The following is a 24847-nucleotide window of genomic DNA, read 5'->3' on the forward strand; positions in this document are numbered from 1 at the left end:
TTATCGAGACCAACGAATTGTAGTCAAAGGCGGCCTTGTTCTTTGTTCAACTGATTAGAAATAGAACCCGATCTTTCTGCGTGATACCGGGACACAATGCAGCACTATGGACTGGCTACCAAAGGAATACCATTTGTGACTAATCTTTGGAACTAATTTTAATGTTACTCATTACGTTCCAGTAGACAATTTTTTGGCAGATTAAATTGCAAAAGCCCATCAGTTTAGGGTCCAAAGTGCAATTATTTAATTAATTCCATTTGTGAGGGACTGCTGCTGCATTATAAGTGCCAATGCAGTGCTTAGTCAATTAGTACTTCATTACAAAATTTGAAAAGAGAATGGTGAAATTCGCATGAAATGATTTGCTAAATCCATTTATTGTTGACTCTTGATGATTTAACTTTGGTTAGAATCCTTGTCTGCTCCATTTGAGAGTCTTTTTGTCCGCCCAATAGAACTATAGCATTATTCATTACGTTCCATTGAAAGTGTCGTACATTTTTTTTTTCTGTTTCAAAATTATTATCACTCATCAAAATTGGCAAAAAAAAATTTTTTTTCCCCATTTCTATCTCATGCCCCTAAATATATAGAAATTGTACAGAAGAGTCGTGCATGCGTGTTAATGTATAGAAATTGAAGTAGGGTATTTTTGAAACTAACACCAAATTCATTTGAAATTTGTTGTACTATTGAAAACAAGCGTGAATCCCCCGAAACAGGACTAAAAGGGGTCATAGTCAAAATCCACCATCTAAAATTTGACTCAGCAACGACAATCAGCATCCTGGAAAGGTTACCTCTATTAAACCAAGCATTTTTTAGTAGGTAAGCCTGGTAGGTTTTCTCTCTGGTCCCTTCTCGTCCCAATCTCCAATCCATGGCTTGGTGCGTCTAGTGTGCCTCCAATCCATCCCTCAGAACAGCCACACATTGAGTCAAATAAGACTGCGAAGCGAAATTGCATGCTACTTTTTTTTTTTTTTTTTTTTTTTGTCATTCCAGGGAGTATCCAGTTTAGCCAGATTAATCTCTTTGGACTTGGAGTACCCTGCTCCCCAAGAGCACCCAAGCGATAGGAGAGGCCAGACTCGAACCTGCGTCACATGACCCAGAGGGCCACCCGACAACCCGCTGAGCTGACCCCGAGGGGCGAAATTGCATGCTACTTGCTGCCAGTGAATGTGATTCAGCAGCTCAGACCTCTCCTCCTCCTCCTGCTGAAGCTGTTCTTGTTCTTGGGGGACAGGATAATATTTGTCACGGGTGCTCAATATTTTGTGCAGGAGAAAAAAATGTAGCTTTGATATTCAAATTTTGACACATGAGTGGTTTTAATTTCCAAATTTTAAACAAAAACAAATCTAGTATCCAAATTTTCAACTATTGAGTATATTTAGTACCCTTGACGGATTTTTTCCAAATTACTACCCAAAAAAATTATGTGATAGTCATATATCCAGTAACTATTGTATAAGAAAAAGGCCGAAAGAAATGTAAAATTATCTTCTGACAGTGAGTGTCATGTAAAATATTCTTTTGACACTAAATACTAAGTTTAAGGACGAATAATTTTATCAAGTAAAATAACCTTATGAAACTAAGTACTAAATTTAAAAACTAATAATTTTATCAAAAGGATATTTTACATTTTTGGCACTTTTTATTAATAGCTGCAAGACATGTGACTATCATGTGACTCTTTCAAGTAACAATTTGGAAAAAAATTCGTCAAGAGTACTAAATGTGCTCAAAAGTAAAAGTTTGAATGCCAAATTTGTTTTCGTCCCAAGTTTGAGGGCTAAAGCCGCTCATCCGTCAAAATTTGAGTACCAAAACTGCATTTTTCTCTTTTGCGCAGGGATCCGAGTTGTAATAACTTCCAAGGGGAATTGCAGTTTCCACTAGTCTGCTGGGATAGACTTTTTCTAGGTAATTTCTTTTTTGTCTTTAGAGCCATTTTTAATTAATTGAGGAATGTTACTTCTGGTGAAACCGACCCTTTTCGCTTAAAAAAAAAAGAGACTCAAAGTCGCAGGCTTTCAACTTACGCACCGCAGTTGACACTGTAAGGTAGAAAATCACTCAGATTACTCCACCCACCAACCCACTCATTGACTTAAGAGTGGACTTGTACAGTTGCTGTTCTTCTTCTTCTTCTGAGTTCTGTCTCTTTTAATAAATCTCAAAGCGCTTTCTATTTCTCCTGACCCACATTAGCTTTAATTGAACTGATTCCCATTCGGAGGGAGACTGCAATGGCGGCGCTATGGTTGCTACTGGGATTCTTGAGCCTCTTCGTTTTGTCGTCCTCCACTTGTCCTGATCATCAAAAGCAATCCCTTCTCCTGTTCAAATCAACCTTGCTTAACATCACTCGCACCACCAATGACTCCTCCTCCTCATCCGCATTTGGCTTAGAATCATGGAATTCAACGTCCGATTGTTGCCTCTGGGACAGGGTCACCTGTAAATCCAGCTCCTCCTCAACAGCACCCGTGGTGGTCGCATTGCTTCTCGATTCCCTCGTATCTACGGATCAGCCGGTTGTGGTTCCCTCCGCTGTCCTCGCTCCCCTCTTTCGCCTGACTACCCTGATGCTGCTCGACGTCTCCTCCAATCACATACAGGGCGGAATTCCAGGTGACGGCCTGGCTAGTCTCACCAAACTGGTTCATCTCGACATGACGCAGAATAACTTCAGCGGCAGCATTCCTCCGCAGCTCTTTCGCTTGAGATACCTGCAATATCTCGACTTGAGCGAGAACATGCTTTTGGGGGGTTTAAGTCAGCAAGTTGGATATCTTCGAGACCTGAGAACGCTGAAATTGGATGACAATTTTCTTGGCGGAAGCATCCCTGAGGAGATCGGGAACCTCACTGAGCTCCAGGAATTGTCTCTCAGCAGCAACTCCTTCTCTGGTAGAATCCCGGCGTCAGTTTCAAATCTAAGACAGCTTCAGGTCTTAGATTTGAGAGAAAATCTTCTGTCAGAGCAGATTCCCTCTGAGATTGGGGGCTTGTCCAACCTCTCTACTCTGGCCTTGGGCAAGAACAAGTTCTCTGGTGGAATCCCCCGCTCGATGCAAAACCTGAGCAAGTTGGAAACTCTTATGCTGGAGAACAACTTGCTCGCTGGAGAGATACCATCCTGGATTTTCGATATCAAGCCCCTCAATATCTTGTTTCTTGGAGGGAATGGCAATATGTTGGCCTGGAGCAACAATTCCGTGACAGCTCCCAAATGCATGCTTTCTCAACTCTCTCTCCAATCTTGTGGTCTAGCTGGAGAAATTCCACTCTGGATTTCAGCCCAAAAAGCTCTTGTCTATCTGGATTTGAGTAAAAATGAGCTTCGAGGAACCTTCCCGCTCTGGCTAGCAGAGATGGATCTTGGAACCATTATTCTGTCAGATAATGAGCTGACTGGTCCTATCCCCCATCGTCTCTTCCAGTCCTGGAGTTTATCCATCCTTGACCTTTCACGAAACAATTTCTCTGGTGAGCTACCAAAAAATATTGGCGATGCTAATGGGATCATGGTTCTCATGTTGGCTGGAAACAGTTTTTCTGGGACAATTCCAAGTTCCATCTCTGATATTTATCGGCTGTTACTGTTGGACTTGGCAAACAACAGATTGTCTGGAGACACGTTTCCGGTATTTGACCCTGATGCCTTTCTTGCATACGTTGATTTCTCGGACAATGACTTCTCCGGTGAAATTCCCGTGTCCTTCTCGCAAGAAACCAGGATTCTTGCTTTGGGAAACAACAAGTTCTCAGGGAAATTGCCTCGGAACCTTACAAACTTGATCAAACTCGAGCACCTAGATGTCCACGGCAATGAAATTGGGGGGGAATTCCCAGAATTCATCACTGAAATGTCTAGCATGCAGATTTTGAATCTGAGAAACACTTCCCTGCAAGGTCCTATACCAAACAGCATGTCCAATCTCAAAGCTCTCCAAATTCTCGATTTGTCAGGAAACAGCCTCACCGGAAACATCCCGCCAGGGTTTGGAAATCTCGTTGGGATGATTGACACGCCAACTAAATTTTCATCAATTTCAAGTGTCTTCACCTTTCCAGTCCAGTATATTGATTTAATTGTAAACTGGAAGAGATCAGTACAAGGGCTGTCATCAAACCCAAGCATCGATCTCTACTCTTTGCTGGACTTGTCAAAGAACCAACTTTCAGGCAAAATTCCAGCTTCATTAGGTAACCTGAAAGGCCTAAAGATATTAAACATCTCCTCTAATAGCCTGTCCGGCAATATACCAGACAGTTTCTGTGGCCTGGAGAATGTAGAAAGTCTAGACTTGTCACACAACAATCTCTCAGGTAAAATCCCACAATCTTTTGAGAAGCTGCAACAGCTCGCAATTTTGGATGTGAGCAACAACCACCTCGAGGGTCCAGTTCCAAAAGGTGGCCAAATGGACACAATGAACGATCCAAAATATTTTGCTAACAACAGTGGTTTATGCGGAGTGCAGATTGGGTTGCCATGTCCAACGGAGCCAGTAAAGCCATCAGCACCAACTTCAGAAGACAATAGTGATGAGACTAACGAGCTAAGGTTTGCATGGGAAGGAGCCTGGTTTGGATTCCCACTTGGTTTTTGTTTATCAGTTATTGTCATACTTCTAACTGGCTGGTTTCCAGCGCGAGCGTCGTCCCCGGCTCGCCGCGGCCGCCCGAGAAGGCACGCACCAAGCAGGATCAGCGTTAGGCGGATAGGATCATAAAATTCTTCCAAAAAAAAAAAAAAAAAACCCCCCAAAACCAACGCAGCAAGTTTAGACTAAGAGGCCTCTTTCTCTGTATTGTTCCTCCATCAGTATAAACCGCTGCTAAAGAAAGACAGTAAAAATCAAATAAAAGCAGCACTGTACATGATATCATGAATAAAGTAGTGCAGTCCTTCTGGAATAACAATTCTGATAGCAGATTTCAGCAAGCAAGGACCAAGATCATGGTCCCAAGTTAGTCGCATTGTGCCTGTCATTTTCGTTCTTGGCTACGAGTCAAAAAAGTGGATGATGACATGCAATGAAAATCAACCTCCAATATTTTGGTGATTAAACATCAATTGATAATCAGGATTCATGATGGGGACTTTTTATTTCTACCAAGGGGCTAGCTGCCTGCAAATGCTTTGCTCCACTACTCCTGTTCCTTGTGTTACCAAAGTAGCTCGACCAAACCATTGATTCAGTTAATGGGCTGTCGCGTCACAAATGACTCAGAATCACGTTCACCATAGCGTTTCCTTCTGGAAAGCTTAAACATAAAAATACAGTACAATTAAGCACAATTATATGTAAATTAAAACGTTGCTTACTTGTATTCCGGCAGCAGAGATTATCTTTTGTGCCAGTAGACATAAGAAGAGGTTTATCCTTGCAGTTTGGTATAATAATTATAGCCTGATGTTGGGAATCAGGAAAGCATTCGAAGCCAAAAAAGGGTACAAAAAAGAGAAGAAAAAGACAAGTAAAACAACGCAAGAGAAGAAGAATAATAGAATGGTTACATGGAGATGCGTTTCAAAGCTGAATTGCTGATTGAAGAGACAATCATCTTTTCTAGACTAATAAAATGTTAGGGTTGTACATATTAATATTCAGGCAATCAACTGTGGAACTGACAAACAAGAAGGAACATGGAGGACGAGAAAGGATAAAATAAAGAATCAATTCGACAAAAGAAAGAAAGGCAGGTCAGTCATAACAGATAGAAAGATGAACATTTCTTTCTGGGATTCCATATTCATTGTCATCAAGGGAATCAAGCATACTAACTACAGAGAAAGCTTGTTTGGAAGAATGGCTAATTGCGAATACAACTGGGTGCTCAAATGAGATTCCTTATTCATTTGCAAATTGCAACTGCGCCCAGGCGGAAGTTGGAGAAGTAATGGAATGTTGATTTAAGATGAACAGAGGATTGAGGAGTAGACAAATAAATTGTATTCAGATGATGAAACACAGATATGACATAGCTCTTCTCTGATTTAATTCAAAGCTAGTCCTAGAATAACCAACTCAAGCTCATCTTCGTCTTCGAGTTGATCGTGCAGGATGCAGCCCTTCCCTCCAAATTGCACCAAAAAGCTGGCTAAGAGAGGGTTTAAGGATGACGTTTGCTAAGCAGCATCAGAGGATGACACAGACACAACCTCTGTTTTCCTCCTCAAAATCATTTTCCCCTGTCTCACTGCAGCCAATGACATCAAAACACCCCATATTCAGAGATTTTGGAATTTCTTTCTTTCTGAAACAGTAGTTGGAAAAGAGGTGGAGGCATTATTAAAGACATTGCAAGGGATCGCCATCTATTTATTTATTTATTTGAATCAAGTCTATCTATTTATTTACCATCCTGTAAAAAGATTAGAGAATTGGACAAATTTTACAAAATTCATCAGGAAAGTCAAAACAATATGCGGCTCAAATCCGAATTTGAAAGTGAAAGAAGGATGAGAAAAAGCATAATATCCGTAATTAAGATTGAGGGGCAGGCTATTTGATTACTACATCAATGCAAACATCTATGCTGCAACAGAGAGATATTGTGTCCTTCAATGTCAACTAGTACACAGGCTCATAAAAATGGTGAAGCAAAACTATCTCTTCAGCATCGTAATTATGTTACGTCGGAGAAGGTTCAATGCACAAGCACGCACTGACAGGGCACAATGTCACAAAAACTAGTGGCTGGAAATAAGTCGGACATTTTCTATAGCCGTTGCTAGTTTCAAAACAAGAATATAAAAACTCAGAACTGTTTTCACTACATTCAGCTGTACTAAATTGACCAAAAAGATGAAACATTCTGCTATAAGAAAAGCTAGCTATTATCAAATAGTTAATCGAAGGTTCTGCATTAGTTAATGATCAACATGCCTTATGTGTTTGAGCATAGATTCCACTGTGATGCAGCCAAAATAAGCACCAGTGACAATCCTTTTCTAGTTCCTAAGGTTATGGCATTCCTCTTTCTTTTCTCCTAACTCCAAGTTCCTAACAGATGTGTTAGGATGCTTACAGGACAAGCCCTTTGGTAACATAGGCCATGCTTACTGCAATATTCTATCATAAGTCTTTGCTCAGTACAAAATATGTCCAGTGAGTCTAAGCTGAACTCTGTATCATGTTGCTTCGGGCTAATGTCCCGTCAGGAATGCTGTAAATTTAAAGAAAATTTATCCATGTTTAGCAATGTTCACTATTTGCTTCCCATTCACACTTCTAGGTGCCCAATTCTTTGATACCACCACAGGTTGTAGAATCAAGAATGTAGAAAGGCATAATTTGTTTTCAAAGTCCTCATCAAGTTAAGACTTGTGAGCTATGTGTCCTTGCGATATGCTAAAAAAATTGAGCTACAATAGACACACTTTTGGTTGCAATGGAGGAACTTGACATTTAATAATAGTATCTCAATGAAGCACTATACTGTTGAGACACCCCGTGCAAGATTTGCTTCCTAAATTCTCAGTTTTGAGTAAAGCAGCAATAACGGTAATGCCACTGAAGTTTACAGTATATAAGCACCTATCACACTTATAGCTCTTTCTTAGGACTCTCAGTTTTGTAAATACTACTACTTTTACTCATTTTTGGAATGTCAAGCTAATGTTCGAACAGACTTGGATATTCTGCTTAAAATTCAAGAACAAATCAGCAACTTATAGCGCACAGCTGCTAATTGGTCTCTACACTTCCTGATTCTTTCCAATGGTCAGGTTCCAATTAACTCGCACATCTTTCTGGTCAGACAAATGGCAATCAAACATAATTGATCCATATCTGCTTGAACAGCATAATAATCAGAAATTTAAAAATTTTCAGAATTCATCCCAGGATCTCATTAAATTCTCACATACTGAAGCCACTTCTAGTTTTTTAAACGCTTGAATCAAACTTTTCCTAGTTCATCATTATTTCCTCAAAACAGCAAAGTCAAGGAAATTAAAACAGAATTACAAGAAACCATCGCCATCTCATGTACAACAATATACAGAAATTCTATCCATAGTTAAATCAGGTAAACAAACATTAGAGAGGAGGAGAGACAGAATAAGACAAAGGGAGTTAACCTGGATTCAAATTCCTTGATCTCAACAAGTTCTTTTCCTAAGTTATCCATCCATTGCACTCTCTTCTTTTCAACCTCTTTTAAAGGATCAGAAGGTCTTGTAGGGGCCTTCTTCATACAGCTCTTAAGGACATTCTCACCCTGTTCCTTCCCGTCTGGAATGTCTTCTTCTTTCTTTATCTTAGGGGCTTCGGTGGACGACTGATCAGAGCTATCAGAAACGGAAACAACTCTGTAAGGGGCTTGTGGTGGGGTACTTTCCAATTTCAATGGCCCAGAATTATAGAGATGAGCAGCAGCTGAAGGTTTGCAGAAGCATATGAATGGACAATGAATCTTGCAGAACAAAACCCTCATGAAAATGCTTTGCTTCATCAACGGTACATCTCAACTATCTATGACCAACCCATTGACAAACACCATCCTAGTAGTAAAGATTCAAACTTTTGACTCCCACACCCTCTCCTTCATAGAATGGAGAGTGTCAAGAAAGGGTTCAATTCAATAGATGATTAATGAATTTAATGCCCTTTTAATCACCTTGGAAGAACATTAGTGCTAAAATTGGAAAGTTGGCAGCAAAAGTACTCATCACCCAATATTAACTAACCACCAAAAATATGGCATCCCCAACACCACTTACATACAATTTAGAAAAACGGTACTACTGCTTTGACATTCAATCTACGAGTATTACAGAAAATACTAATAAAGAATCCGTATCCATCAATCTGTGGAAGGTAGCATAATTCTGGGTTTTGGAGGCTTGTGGAAGCGCAGTGCACCATCAACAGCAAATGGGCACCTCTAAAACAAAACTCACAAATTATCCAGAAACCTCTGCTCTCCTTTTTAAGACTTGTATTTTAATGAAAGACAAGACAAATTTCTTACCGGCACCTACTGCATATTAGTAACTTGGTCATCTGAAATGACAATTACACCCTCTTCCAGGTTGCTAATGATTGGACTGCTTTTTCCCCACCACTCACCAATCTCAATTCCTCATGATTGATCATACCGGTAAGTTAGTAATTCATAAAATAGGAACGGGAATATGCGAAGGCACAGGAAGCAACAAGACTCGTACAAGTAAATTACTTGCATAATAGCGGGACAGGGACAAGTAAAGAACAAAGAAAAGGGGAAGCTTGGCTGATAGGAAAGTTCAGCTGCAGCCCATGGAGAAGATGGACAAATTTCAACCAACTACCCGACTCTCCGACATCCCATAACATGGCATGGCAACTATCCAGTTGTTCTACTTGACTAAAAGAAAAAGGTTCTACTTTTACCGCAAATCATTTAAGTGGCTTTATTGTGCTGTGAAAGGAAAAAAAAAAAAGCAACTTTTTCAACTTTTAAAAGTTCAGCTCTGATTTAACAACCGACTTGCAAAATCTTCATGTTGCGCTCCCATACCAGTATGTATCTTGCCAGTATGAAGCCAACACCAAAACCCATTACGATGTGTCATACAACTAATCGGGAATCTGGCGTATAAATAATGCATTTGTGCACGTAGGTGAGAATTAGGATAAGATCTTCCAGGATCAATGTGTGGGAAGATTTGGCAAGCATGATGATAATGCTATATAGTATAACAAGGGAAGGAACATACGCAATACCAGCAACAAATAATAAACTACTGCGTTAGGACTTGCAGAAGATTTTCTCTGCTTTCTATGGTAGTACATCTCTTGTGCTTTGGTATTTACAGATCCCTTTTTTTTTTATATAGATTGAAAAAAAAAAAATCTTTCTCTTGGTGGAATGTCGTCCAATTTGGGTATAGCCATAGGAAATGTTTAGTAGGTAGGTTATAACCTTAGTTGAAGAGGTGCCGTTGGTTGCCATTATTCTAATGATTAGCCATCAGACCTTCGAATTTGCCTTCCATGTGTGCTTTATTCTATTCACATCCTCAACAAGAAGTTTGCAGTATTGACTTTCGAAGTTGGCAAGCATAAGCCAAGGAAAATAAATGAATTTTCAGGAGGAGAGAGCTAGGGAAGTAATTACCTAGGAGAATCCAGTTCCAAGTCTAAAGAAACAAGTTTCTTGAATTTTCCATTTATTCCTTTGTTTTTTTTTTTCTTGGTTCTTACCAAGTCATGGTATGCAAAATAAATCCTAAATGAATTTGACCTCCTTTCCCCCCTCAGTGGCTTTTGAAGCAACGTTAGACAATAGCAGTCCCAGTTGGTTTGTCTGTGTCTCGTTCCTCAACTATAAAAAAAATAAATGTGAAAGTGAAGCTGTAGTGCACTTTTCCTAAACAGACGGACAAAAACTTGATTGATGCTCATCAGAGAAGCCAAAGAGCTTTTTCCATTGCCACTATAATGTGTAGCACTTTTTCTGAGAGGGTGATTCAGTCATGTGCTACCATATGATATGATTTGATGGTACCCCAATTCCATGCTATATTAACTCTTGAACATGCTCTGGCTTAAACATCTGCACATTTTCAAACTTGGTTCTCTACCCTATTTGTCTCTGCTTGCTTCTTAACTTTTTTTTTTTAAACACAAGGAGTATTCCAGTTTTGCCAGATTAATTTTCTTGTGCCTGTACACTCCACCCCCAAAGATACACAAGCGACGAAAAGGTAATTCGAACACAACCTCGGACCTAACTAGTCTTCCTCGAAACCCTCCGAACCAACCAAGGGGCGCTTGCTTCTTAACTATTGCTGATAGTTAAGGGCGCTTGTTCGTGGATTTACTTTCTTTATGGGAATTGGATTGTGAGTAGAAAGAGGGCCGGTCCTGTCCTGTCCTGTGGTAGGACTGGCAAAGGGCAATGCAGTGCTTTGGGATGCGTCCGAAGATAATAATTGCAGAAGGCAGAAAAGCAAAGCTGATGTTTATGGTTATGCAAATGCAAACAGGTGGAGGAGGAAAGCGAGGACCATCATTGGTTATGAAAAGGGTTTTTGTCAATCAATCTATTACTACAAATCCTTTTCCTCCCACTGCTGGGACAGACGCATGCATTAGTGTATTTGATTGCGGTTGCAGTGTCCCTTGCCTCTCCTGACTCTGTCTTCCCTTATCCCCACATCAATCCGCATGTTACATTCCTACTTCCTCCCACTGCATCTGTCATGAAGCTAATGTCATCAGTTCCTTTCCCAAATCTTCCAACATATACTCTGTCCGAACTGAGCAATCAACGAGTCACTTGATTACTAGAACTCAATCCCAATTCCTTTAGCTAGGCAGGGGAAAATTATCTGGTCAAGAAAATGTCTAATTTCCAACTGCATACATGCAATAGAAGTTCAGATGAACTAAAAACTTATAACCCCTTACTTTCTTTATCAAGAGTATCAAACAGGTATCATAAGAGCTAGACTTCCACTTCAGTTAGTCTGGAACTGTAGAATTTGGTTTACACGCTTCAATGTTTAAGATATATCTTTATCCACAACAGGAAAAAATGGTAATGTATAAAATTGATAAATTACAATAATGGAATAACTTCCTTCTGGATATCATACCAGTTGATTTTGTCACAGGCAAGTGCAAAAAGCCCCCAACAAACCTTAAAGATCAAATAGGGCACCCGCAGCCTTCACGAGTTGGGAACAATAGTTCCCTAGTCTCCAATCACCAAATAAACAAAAGACAACACTAGTAGCACATATGCAGCAGAATCACTTTTTCCAAAAATCATACACTACTAATCAATATCTCAAATGTCAGAACTGAACCCATTACCGTCAAGTACAGATCAAGAATGACTTGGCATTAACCTAGATTTACTTGTATAAGTAAGATTCTGCCCATATGATGGATAGAATATTAATCCGCGTATACAGTGTCAACAGATTCATCAGACTTCTCTAATACATGTACAATGGGGTTTATGGATGAAATCGAGAATATAACAGAAACACATAACATGAGTGTTTCAAGCAGCCAGGGCAGTATAGACCACCAAAGGTGAGTATGAAGAACTAGAGCTCTTGCCTAACCGTGCAGGCAAAAAACACTTCTTTTGCAGCATTTTGTGGAAGAAAATGATAGCAAACAGCCAAGGCATCAAACCTTCACTTCATTTCAGAACAGCTAGCATCCTAGAGTAGAAACCTTCATCAACAAGGTAGCCAAACAGCCAGAAACCAAATTGGCCAGCAACTGCATAAACTACTGCTGATTCTTAAGGACAGGAAAAGCAATAACATCACGAATACTTGCAGAGTCAGTAAGAAGCATCACTAGCCGATCAATGCCAAGCCCCTGAAAAGAACAATGGTCTATGTGCATTAGATACCATGATTACTAAAAAGCACAGCTGGTAAAAAGCTAAGACATAATTAACTAATCTTTGATTCACTTAACCTCAACTTCTATGACGCAGTCAAGCTTGAGTAAATAGTGACTAAAGATGCATACCGAGTATATATTGGATATATTACTCTGTATGGAATACCAAATTTATGAATTGAGTGTTAGGCTAACTACTGGTCAGTAAAGTTTTACTAGCATGTCTACTGTTACATCATGTTAACAAAGGGTACCTTAGTTACGATGGAATGGTAATGCAGAGCTAAATGACGAAATGAAAATTGCGCTCATTTAACTTCTTATTGTAGGTAGACAGCAGACTCACTCAGACAAAATAAAAATAAAAAAAAAGGTAGACAATAATTTTATTTTCATAATGTGAATATATGGCTTACCTAGTAGCAGCAAAAGAAGAAAAGAAACCAGAAAAAGTAAAGAAATGCTACTGTAAACCTTTCGTGTACCGTCCAAGCCTTAGAACATCTTATCTTAAGACAAATTTGATACATGGTCTAAATTAAATCACAGTATACAAACTAGCCAAAATAAGACCTAAAATACTTACATCGACTCTTCTCCCAATCAAAGAAAGTGAAAGGCGAAAGTAAACCATTTGACAGGTCACAGATCAGTCAGAAGTCAGAACTACCAGGCATTGAGGAGCTGACATGAGATAACCAAAGCAAGACGGGGGCTATATTTCAAAAATGGTAGTATAGAAAGTGCATGCTTTTAGTTCAAAAAGAAATACCTATTCACACGTTTTAACAAGGATAAATTAATTGTCTATAGACCATGCAACTTGTGGCCCACTTTAGGAGTCAGAAAGTTCCTCTTGGTCAATTCATAGAGGAACCAGTGGATGTTCAAAGAATTCCAAGAACTGGAATTTTGCATTAGAATATTACCCCTTGATTGTCTATTATAAATAGGGATCAGATATGCATACCATTCCAGAAGCAGGAGGCATCCCATATTCTAGAGCTGTCAGAAAGTCTTCATCAAGAGTTACTTCATATGAGTCATCATCACTTTTGTTTTTATTTTCTTCACAATCAACTAATTCTGCATCAATTGCTGTTTTCTTCTCATTATGCTGCCTCACTTGAGCTTCCAGACGTGCTCTCTAAATCCATGGATAACAATCAATAAATTTAATGCAGCTTCAACAACATAGGCACCCACATACTTATGTCGGTGTTTCAAATGCAGGGCCATTGCAAAACAAAACCATTAGACTTAAGCATCAATGGAAACATGAACATCCCCAATTGCACAGCTTTCCATGACTAATCAAAAACTTGTTCTGAAAGAATTTAGAATATCAGTTTAAAGAAAACGACAATCTTAGAAATGGTCAATCTCATAACAATACAATAGTGCAGTGTCTTAGTTGATAACTTGATCCAATGGACAGTCATATCTGTGTTTTACAAACTTTTTAAACTCATTCTCATTCTGACAGTTTCTTTAATGGCAAAACATGCAATATAACTTAAAAGACATGAAACAAAAGGAAAGAACTTACATCATTCAGTCAAATATTTCTACATCCAGACGCTAAAATACAACAAAAACAAGATGCATTCACTTCAAAAAAAAATCAACTTACAATCACCTCCACTTGCATTACCAATTAAACAATTACACCGTCCAAGGAAAATGAAGATTTCTATTCCAAGCGTGATTAGGCATTAAATTATAGATAGCAATCTGAGACGGAAAGCTTCCTTCCTAGGAGATGAAGGGTGTAAAGCCTACTGCATTCTCCCACCCCCCCCCCCCCCCCAAAAAAAAAAAGGGATTACCAAGGATACCTGGTCCAAAGGATCAGTTAGTTCAGAAAAGGCATTTGCCAGTTCACGACCACATATGAAGAGTTCAAATCTCTCGGTCAAGCCAGCATGCCTGAGAAGAAAAGAAGCTAAATTAAGATACGTGACTGTATTTTCATGTAGAAGACATACTAGTATAGGGTACTAAGGGGAGGACACGACTTATGTTACACAAGGTGCAAACCAAAGAAGTACCAAACATCTGCTAAGAAAAGGTCCAACACAGTATAAAAGTGGATTAAGTCATGACCAGACAACAAAACAATATTGACTAACTCCTCCATCCACCATAACAGAATACAATTCCTATTTCATATTCATTGTTGATAATGGTTCTTGATTAGAAACAGATTGCACTTTGTCTCAAATCAGAGACTGACAAAAAGGCTATGAAGAAAAAATAGAAAGAACTTCCTCAAAATTCTGACACGTTAGGTACCAATCATAACATATCCATGCAAGATAACCCACATTAAATATTAAATGAGGAACTGTTCCTAATGCACTGCTGAGTAATTGAAGCATACCACTTCCAAAACAAAGCTTTAGTACCTTCTGTGCGGTTTGGCTAGTGGTGATTTTTCAATAGGATAATCCAAAACAAAAGTGGGTTGTATTAGCTGTGGTTCTACCACAATTTCGAAAACCTGGAAAAGATGAAGAAACAAGTAACTTGTAAAGTCTCAAGATGGCACAGAAAAAAGGAAAGAAGCATGCTGACATAACTCAAGTCAAGTATTCTAGTGGCTTCCGTCAGAAATTTCCCACTACAAAAATAAAATAATTCTTCAATATATGCCTCCACAAATTCATAGTGAATATCCAACAGATGTTTCAGATCTACCTCATTTAGCACATGGCCCACAGATGGGCATGCTTCAATTGAAAATGTGTCTATGATTATCATGACTATAATCAAGTGCTTTAAGGGTAGCTTCTTTTGCAGCTTTGAGATCATCACCAAACTTCAAGAAATCAATCCCAGTGGCTTCTTTGACAAGATTGTGCATTGTTTCCCGCCTCCAAGGCCTCTCTAAGCATATTCCTATCCCCTGCAAAGAAAGTTATTAATCTATCACCAATTTCAAACAACACGGATTGGTCTAAGTGCAATAACCCCAATAGATTCAATAATACCAGAGCACAACTGACAATTAATTTGAAGCTACTCCGACAATCAATTTTGTTTCCAAAATTAACAGGTCAGAATCATCTTGAGCAAATATGACCCAATAAATGAAACTTCACAAAGTATTTGACATGGATGAAAAGGAACGAAGGCAACTCATCCATTTTCATCATCCAGCCATATGCTAAGAGCAAAATATACTTTTTAACCCCCCCAAAACCAAGAGGTTGAATCAGAGGGAAAAAGACAACAGCAAACTGTACTTACCTGATATTCAATGTTAAGTGTGCCATGAACTGCAAGAGCACATCGTGTCACGATCTCTTCTGTCATATTCATCATACTTTGGTAGTCTGAATATGCTTCATACATCTACATTCAAAAGCTACAACAAAATTAAAATGAAGGTTCATGGAGATTAATATTAAATGATGGAGGCAATAGCACATAGGCCTTGTTCTCAATTGCTTTAGATTTTGCAAAATCTGATTATAGAGAATAATCAGAAACAGCAAAAGCTACCTTTTGGGTGATTATAGATTTTAGCTTTTTGGTCATCAAAAAATCTATAATCAAAATACAAGAGCAACCGAGAACATAACGAAAACTGATTATCCAAAATCAGAATGTATAATCAGTAAAATTAATCAACCCAGAACAAGCCCATAGGTACATAGACAAAATCCACTTGACCATTACCAAGTGGGACAAGATGAGATCAAAACAAGCTACAGAGAGACTTACTTCTATGGTGGTAAATTCAGGGTTATGGCGGGTGGAAATGCCTTCATTCCTGAATATACGACCAATCTCGTATACTTTTTCAAACCCCCCTACCTGTCATTGGTAATTAATATCTTATCATAACAAGAAGTTTATAGGGGATTTATATCAATTATCAGGAACACATAGAATCTGGAAGAGAAAGAAGACTGTAAAAGAAAGTATGAAAGGCCCCAAGCAACATTTCATGCTCAACCTGTTACCTTGCAGAAAAACTAGCAAGAAGCGTACAAAGGGTTCATAAAGCATATTTAAGATGCATTTAGTGGCTAAGAGTGGTGGCATGCATAAATAACAGACAGATGCAGAGAGCAGAGTGCTGGATGAGGTTAACTGGAAAAGGGCAAAGAGGTAAGAATCTGGGAGATCCATTACAAAACCAAACAGTACGAGAAGTTGTACTATCGCTAGAAGTTAGTTGACTGGTTAAATTTCTGACTTAAGCAATAAAACATTACTTCTCTTTCTTGCATTGCAAGTCAAATATAAAAACTGTCACACTACTAGCTTTCCAGACAACAAAATGTAAAGAAAAATGGACAGCTTACTAGCATTCTCTTCAGATGGAGCTCAGTCGCAATCCTCAGATAAAGATCCCTTCCAAGAGAGTTATGATATGTAATGAATGGCCTAGCTTCTGCTCCTCCAGCTGCTCCCTAGTAGATGAAACCAATTAAAATCCAAATGCACAAATAATTGTCTGGTTCTTACTTAATGGATTGCGAATGCAAATTGGATAATAGGATTAGAATATACTATCTATATGCAGGCACATGTAAACCATTTCTTTGGTTGAGAGAGAGGATACAAAAGGTGCTCCATCAGAAAATTGCTAGAGAGCTGAATTAATAATTGTAATTCTACACAACGAAATGCTTCAAATGTCAGATTGATGCAGAAAATATAGAGTAAAATCCAAATAGAGGTAATCAAAAGGTAAATGCAATGCACTGAGTGCAACTGAAACAATGGCATGAAAACTACTTGCCAGTGGATATGATGGGCATATGTATGAGGGTTTCCTCCCAATTCAGTCTTCCTCAACCACTCGCTGTGTTCCTATAGAGCATTATATGGCTCCAGAAGAGCTGGATATCAACCTGCGCTCTGAAACTTTCGTACCAAAAAATGAAAATTTAAGGAACTTAAGACGTTTGACTACTTCACGTACCTCAAATAGTTTTGAATAGCCTCTCTTATCCTCAAACTATATCTTGGTTTCTGTATTGTGGACACTGAGTAGTTTTTATTTCTCGGATACCATAACTTTATTAAGGATGCCCTATTTCATTACATTAGCCATTTGGACAAGTTCATTATTTCCTGCTACAAAATTATTGACTCTAGAGATATAGTTATATGGAGAAGACAGAATTGTTTCAAGCACCAATATAGCCGGAAGCGGCACCTTCTTTCAAAGAGCTGAGGATGGATTGTTCACATTTCATTCAATGGTTGGGAGGCAAATTGAGAGCTAAGCAATTGGAATTCAAGGTTCCAGGGGTGCAGGGAATAGAGATGTCTCCTATGCAACTCATACATAATATGTGGAAGTTACATTGCATTGATCCGTTAAAAAAGAGTGAATTCAATGCATTTCTTGTGTGCCCATTACATACTAGATTATATTTGTTGAAGCCCAACATTCAAAGTATATGGCTACACATTCACAAAAGGACATGTTTACCCAAAGGAAATTTGAAGACCAAACATTGCACTTTATGGACTACATTTGGAAGTCATATAATTTGACATGAATCTTGAAAAATCTGCAAGTCAAATGCACAGGGTAATCATTACTGCAGGAAACAGGTCATTCATAAACCACAAATCTTATGCAGTCAAGTCAGGTCAATCAAATTAGATCCTATTTCCTCCCTATATGTCCCTCAGGATATTTCTTTTTAGCTCCAGTCTGTCTTTTTATAGAGTTTCTTGGCTTTCTCTTCTTTTCTTTTCTCTCTGTAATAATACCAGGTATTTCCCATTATGAAACCAAAAACAATACCATTTTATTTCTCTTTCTTCCAGCACTTCTAGTATGACAATTTCTCTTTCTTTTTGCCTATTATTTTCGTAATTCAGCCTTTCGTGCTCAACTAGAACTTGATATCCACACATCAAAAACTTTTATCCTTATTTTCCAGCATCTATGATGCTTAATCAATCTAAAAGCAGTCCTACATTCACCTTTTATTCAAGAATATTGCATCCGACCATCAGAACAGACAAATTAATTTCTTAATTTGTGACTTGCACTCAGACCATAAATTGGTGCCTGGTTCATTTATCGTATTATCAATGTTTGTGACCTGCCATATATTATGCTCACTACTTACACCAGGCAATTCCAGTAGATGAAAATTGGAATCTCTTAGCAATTAAAAATTCTTACAAGAAATTAAAGCCAAAGAAGCTTCAAAAGATAACTAGAATGTTAACTAATTCTCATCCATCAAATTCGTACTATGAAAACAAATCCAGCGCATATGAAAGTCAAGTTTCTCTTAATTTAAAACCATGATACATTGAGAGAAATATATCAACCTGAAGCACTGGTGTTTCAACTGAAATGAACCCTAGAGATTCCACTGTGTTGCGTATCTCTGAGACAATCTACTGAAGGAAAGTAAATATCAGCATCATAACCATAAAAGCATGCTAGAGTTTAACAAGAAAAGAATGTAATGTTTCAAATAGAAGCATCCAAAAAATACAAATTATTTGCAGCTCAATAATATGCATATTAACAAGTGCCAAAAAGCATCAAATTTCCGGCATCATTCCATTTTCCATAAGGAAAGAGCTAACAATAAACAACTCACCAGAAGAAGTTCAAAAATTGATTAACCTCATTTTAGGAAGCCAAATTGCTTCATAAAGAAAGTAAAATATCGAGAAAAGTAAGAAAGATGGTAATGCATGTTCTGAAGTAAGAGCACCACTTTTATTATTTTGTCTGAAAGCTTTCCAATCAAAAAAAAGCGAATCGATATTGTTCATCATTTTTTTCAAATTATTCAAAGTCAACTAAATAATGATTAACCAAGATAATGCAGATCATTTAGCGACAGGAAAGATATCACTTTTGATAACTAAATTGAAAAGAAAGATATATAAAATAAAATAAAATAAAAGCCAGCATGAAGAACGTAAAGGAAAGGGAGATGGGGCAATCTAACAAGAAAAAAAGGCATACTGGATTATGCAAGGAATACCATAAGCCAATTGACCCAGTTAAGACATTAGAAAACAGCTCATGATAAACTGACCTTTGCTCTTTTGCGAAATATATCAGCTACCTCAGGATTTGCTATCATATCCACATACCTAAGCATAAAAAGAGTTGGGCGTCAATCAAACACAGTCCCATGGCAGTGTAAATAGGACCAAAGCATATGTTTAGGGCCTGGAAACATAAATGTACATGCTCTTTCTTCTCTGTTTGACAAACCTGTGGAAAATTACAGTGTCTGATTCTACAAACATAAATTGCTTTATACAAAAAGTTCAGATCTGCATCAGCCACTATTCAAATAAAGAAGAAAAGAAGCCACATATCTCATTCCTCATGCCATTAAAGAAGCTTTAAGGATGTTACTCAACTAGAACTAATATTAACCAAAACTAAAAACTTGGCCTGCATCCAAAAAGCAAAAACTGAACGGGCCAAAAGTCATCAAGAAGAACCCTTAGAGATGAGACATCTCAGTTGTTCATTCTTTTGCACACCCCACACAGACTAAACTGAGTGCAGAAAGCTTTGAACTTGCAGTTATGCAGTTCATCTCCCCATCCTATCTGTACATCCTTTACTCCTATTGAGTTAATGAATATAGCAATATTAAGCTATAATCTATGTCAATATATCGGTCTCTGAAAGTACTAGCCATTTTTGGGACTTAACACGTAATATTGACTTGTCTAACTTCAGCATGTCCCTGGCTGCAGGGAGATGGACATCCAACTAAATTCACCAAACAACATTTCTACATAACTTTCTTAAACAACTGATTCCTAATCTTTCAATTTCCCTAGAACTTCTTAAAATTAAATCAAAAGAGCTCTTTTTTTTCTGGATCCTAATCCTTGCCATACCTAATGTACTTTAACATGAGACAAAATAGCATGTTCGAGTTGAGTTCAAGAAACTAAAACTTTTCACCTTAAATATAATGTAAACAACCAGATACTGAATGAAGTAGCAACAAATGTAACTGATTATGTACTCAGAGTGTGAATATTCTATGTGTCTTTCTTTGTCTGTTTGTCAGACTGACAGAGAGAATGGTGTCTATATATGTATGTGTTTGCCAGATATTGTGAGGGAGAGAGTGACGTTCAATGAACCAAATGCTAAGAGGGAAATTTGTTATATCTTCCTCGCAAGACTGTATATCCATGCATCCAGATGACATCACATTTAGGTAGAAGAATGAACTTCAACACCAGGTCCTTTCCAACCATGCAACTGTCACTAAAATCTCGAAACATGTTCATGCGCCAGCAGAATGGGAAATGTTTAATAGATGCATGACCACGTAAATATATATATATATCTACATTGTTCAACATGGGTTTGGGAAAGACTCTTACCGTTGGCGGTAACGCTTATCAACATCAGTTAGACCGTGATATTTGTCGGGCAGTGGCAGCAGCGACTTGGTGAGAATTGAAAATGAGATCACACGCACTGATAACTCCCCTATAGAAAAGAAAAGAAAAAGTTATGAAAGGCAGAGAAATCACTAGAAACAGCAAAGAATCTTGAAATACATGCTTGTTTAGTACAAAAAACAACAATGACAAGAAAGGATGAACCCGTATTCAGCAAATAAACAACATATTTTCCACACCAAGTAACTTACTAGACTATGGGTTTACTAAATTAACATTAGTTGTTAAATTTTAGAGTGGATCATACCTATTGAATTTCAGATAATAAAAATCAAAGCAGTTCATCATATGTGAAAAAACACATCTGTAAGAGTTTATGCTAGGTCACCATTTTGATATATGCGTGTATTTCCAAAGGAGCTCCAAGCAACTCGAAATTTCATAAGGATGATAACTATAAAATTGCAAGGTAACTTTACAATTTACTGGACACAATCCAATGCATATAAAGCAACTTAGTAATCTAAGTTGAGTGATACTCGCACCTTGAGTAATCCTATGTCATACCATTAACAAAAACTATAGCCATAACTTATCCTAACTAACTACTATTTGAAAAACCAAAGACAGTGTTAAAAGCAAATCTTTCAGACTTTAACAATTTGAGAATCATAGAATCCAAATGATAGGTACATCAATAGTAAGGAATTCAACAATAACTTGGAAACTAGAAAAATTATAGTCCACAGAGGTCATCACCCAGAATAAGATTAAATTTAACAAGATTGTTCTTCATTTATCATTGTTACCCTCCAAACTATGGATTACTGGAGACTCTCAATCAATACCCAGAGTTCTCCAGTAGGGTGATGAACCGCAAGTGCAGTTTAACATCTTTCCCAAGTAAGCAGGCGAAAGCTCTGATTATATAAACAATCTAGAAGCTTTAGGGTCACAAAATTAATAGCATACCATCTATCTAGTTGCTTAACATCATATGAAATGCGAAACTGCTAAATGACTACCAATAGTACCCTCGCTCACCACAAGCATCGCCAAAAGAGTTATGCTAACAGATTAAGGTTTTCTGCCAATATTAAACACCTAAAGAACATAGCGTACAATTCACAAACAATTTGGAAGATGATGCAAAGAAAAACAGAGAGGAATATCAGTGAAAACTTACCCTTTTCTGTGCGCTTGATTGAGCCACTAGCGCCTACTATATCACCTATATCAAGAACTGTCTTCAACTGCTCAAACTGCTCATTTGCAAGTCTTTCCTTCTCACAGTAAAGCTAAAACAACAATAAATTGTTTACATAATGTAACTTGAGATATGTTCAAAAAAAGACTTGTTAAGAAAAGGAATATCTTGAAAAAAAGAAGAGTAGACTAAAATGTCCAGAGCACAAATCAAGGTTCTCTATTAGAAACTCTCAGTAAAATTATCCTCAAAGTAAAACTTAGTCTTTATTTTAACAATTTCAAACCCACGGATCTCATAGAATGTACTATCTATCGGGAAAACAATAAATAGAAAGTGAATTGTCAGCACAAGCGGAACAAAGAGACAAGGTTTCCGCTGTAATCGACAAAACAAAACTATAATTGCTGTCACAATGATATAGGTGTGCTATCAAGTATCATATATATATATATATATATATATATATATATATATAGAAATAATTCATTCACATCACTGTCCCTAGACCATCTTGCATAACAAAACTTTAAGCTTTGAAAAAGGCTTCAGAAGTTGTCTCTTTTTCCGTACAGTAGACATACAGGATTTTGTCACAGGACAGAGTTTAACTCTCACTAAGTGGGCAACTTGTGTAGGAGGCTCAAAACTTGGCTGGTGATTAAAATTTCATTGACATATTTCTTGTGGACTATAAAACTATGGAAAAAAATGTCCTAAGAGAAATTAACCAGAGCCTTGCAGTAACACATACCTGGATTGTCCCTGAATCATCCCTCAAAGTCAAAAAAGCAAGCTTTCCAAAGGTTCTGCGAGCTACAATTCTTCCAGCCACTGAGACATTATCACCCTCATAATTTGACTCTTCACCATTTCCCAGATCTTTATAGGTTTCTTGTAACTGATTAGCTGTATGAGTCCTATCCCACTGGTAAGCATACGGCTCAAAGCCCTTGCTCCTCAACTCTTGTACCTGCAGGCAGGCGGGCAAGTGTGTTTAGATAGAGTATTATTTGAAATAATTGCTGTAGTACTTTTTGTGATGTGATATATGTGAGATAAAAAGGTAGTTGGGAATATAAAAAAGTGGGTTGGGAAATGTGTTTATCATGCAAGCGAAATATTATTTGGAATCAATGTGCTATCCAAACACTATGTTACCACCAAACTTCGTTCTGTCTCCCTCTCTCACATTCAGTTAATCAAAAATAGACTAAGTTTAGGCAAACCACCATGAGAAAAAAGGATGATTACTCATCTCGTTTACAAGGACTGGGATCTCAAAACCTCAGATGTTGCTTAATGTTTTTGCATTTGGGGCATGTAATGCTTTGCCCGGTACTGAAGGTATTAATTAGCTGCATGACCAACCAATATAAGGCTAAACTTTTCATTACTCCAGCAGCAAGGAAACTACTTCAAAGGGGCCTTTTTAAGAACACAAGAATGAAAAGTAGTATCTTTGTTTATATCAGTACGTCAATCACTCGCCACAGTTGAAAGTATCACAACGTTTTAACTTTTTTTTTCCTTTTTTAATTCTTTTACCATTAGTAGAGGCCTAGCATTTTCCACAAAGACGAAATATTATTGCTTTGTGTAAATAGCATGAGAATCACTTTGTTTTATATAGTTGTGTTATGAGTTCTTTTCTTTTTTGGTTCTGGTTCCACAGTGACTGACTGATGAAGTGCAACAAAATTAGGAAGATACTCAGACCCCTTTACAAAATAACACCATTAAAGTTAGCAAATCACCAATTCAATACAAGTAGTTAAACAGAAACTATCAACAAAGCCAAGTCAAAGAACATATTGAAAATGCAATTGTTGGGGGCAAGAAAAAAGAATCTCTTTATTGCCTTGTTTATACGGATAGCGCGAATGGCATCTCTGTCAGAAGTGTTAGCGGGAGAAGAAGAGGAGGAGGGCCTCCGGCTGCGTCCAGCGGCCTTTGGGGCGGCGGTGGTGGAGTCAGCAGCAGTAGAAGAAGAGCAGCAACGGGCAATCAAGGCAGAAGAACAAATAGGATGAGAAGGGGTTGTTCTTCTGAAAGAGATAAGAGGAATGGGGTTCGCCGATAACACTCTAGAAGTAGAAGTAGTAGCAAAATGGAGGAGGTGCCTCAACTTCAATGGCTGCTGCAGCATCGCCTCCACAGCCATTTCCCTTCCCTCTTTTTCTGCGTGCTTCAATTCTCTGCCCGGATGAATATCCCAGAAAATCTGTGGAATTTTGGACAAATTGGTTGATGAGTCCCTAAAATGTTTTGCTAAGTTTGAGATGACTCTTTCGCTTTTGACTTCAATCATTTTAGTCCTTCAAACTTTTAAACTGTTGAACCACTTTGGCTACTTGCATGGAGGAGTGCAAAGGAACTAACCTCAATCAAATCATTCCCAAGTTTATTCGATCAAAATTTGAGCTCGAACTTGTGTTGACGGAATCTAAATAATTCAAAAAAAAAAAATTTGGCGACACAAGATGTATCCAAACATTTGCCGGACAAATTCCACATAGTTGTACAAAGTCGCGCCCAAAAATACACAACAATGTTAACTCGGTAGGGTTCGAACTAGTGGCCTACGGGATACTACCGCATGTGGTCACTAGCTAAGTTTCCTGCTGGAGGTAGGAATGTAAGCGAGCTGAGCTACTCGCGAGTAGCTTAGTCAATGGCTTGGCTCGAACTCGATTTGACCGAGTCTCGAGCTACTCGAGCACACATTCGAGTCGAGTTCGTGTCAGAATTTTGCAACTCGTGGCTCTCGTAATATATATAATTTAAATAATATATATGTATCATAATTATAAAATGACCGTTATGAGTATAATTTATACTGAATTTACAAGAAAGGTATCGAGTCAAAAAT

General features: G+C 38.0%; 2 protein-coding genes and 1 pseudogene across 3 annotated transcripts; 1 reads left to right on the forward strand and 2 right to left on the reverse strand.

Moving 5' to 3' along the window:
• Positions 1 to 2064: 2064 nt before the first annotated feature.
• LOC113741638 (uncharacterized) lies at positions 2065 to 4966 on the forward strand. The gene has a single exon (XM_027269256.2). It carries the CDS (start codon positions 2262 to 2264, stop codon positions 4752 to 4754), a length of 2493 nt encoding a protein of 830 aa, XP_027125057.2. The 5' UTR covers positions 2065 to 2261; the 3' UTR covers positions 4755 to 4966.
• Positions 4967 to 5518: 552 nt separating this feature from the next.
• On the reverse strand, positions 5519 to 9797 carry LOC113732313 (uncharacterized). Of its 2 annotated transcripts, none has more exons than XM_072083527.1 (2): positions 8111 to 9797; positions 5519 to 6282 (listed from the first exon to the last, which is right to left on the reverse strand). In XM_072083527.1, the coding sequence occupies exons 1-2, from the start codon at positions 8482 to 8484 to the stop codon at positions 6165 to 6167; spliced, it is 492 nt and encodes a 163-aa protein (XP_071939628.1). In that variant the 5' UTR covers positions 8485 to 9797; the 3' UTR covers positions 5519 to 6164. The 2 variants fall into 2 exon arrangements, with proteins under 2 accessions (XP_071939628.1, XP_071939908.1); XM_072083807.1 differs by having other exon boundaries at positions 5519 to 6225; positions 8111 to 9764.
• Positions 9798 to 11760: 1963 nt separating this feature from the next.
• On the reverse strand, positions 11761 to 24286 carry LOC113741776 (lysine--tRNA ligase, chloroplastic/mitochondrial-like; annotated as a pseudogene).
• Between the last annotated feature and the right edge of the window lie 561 nt (positions 24287 to 24847).

The sequence above is a fragment of the Coffea arabica genome, chromosome 1c, assembly GCF_036785885.1.
Source record: "Coffea arabica cultivar ET-39 chromosome 1c, Coffea Arabica ET-39 HiFi, whole genome shotgun sequence".
Lineage (NCBI taxonomy): Eukaryota > Viridiplantae > Streptophyta > Magnoliopsida > Gentianales > Rubiaceae > Coffea > Coffea arabica.

What these genes read in the sequence shown, in the direction of transcription:
- LOC113741638 (XM_027269256.2), top strand. Translation starts at nt 2,262, where the DNA reads ATGGCGGCGCTATGGTTGCTACTGGGATTCTTGAGCCTCTTCGTTTTG.
- LOC113732313 (XM_072083527.1), bottom strand. Translation starts at nt 8,484, where the DNA reads ATGAAGCAAAGCATTTTCATGAGGGTTTTGTTCTGCAAGATTCATTGT. An exon ending in ATCAAGGAATTTGAATCCAG is followed by an intron (nt 6,283 to 8,110) that starts GTTAACTCCCTT and finishes CTACTGTTTCAG; the next exon opens with AAAGAAAGAAATTCCAAAAT.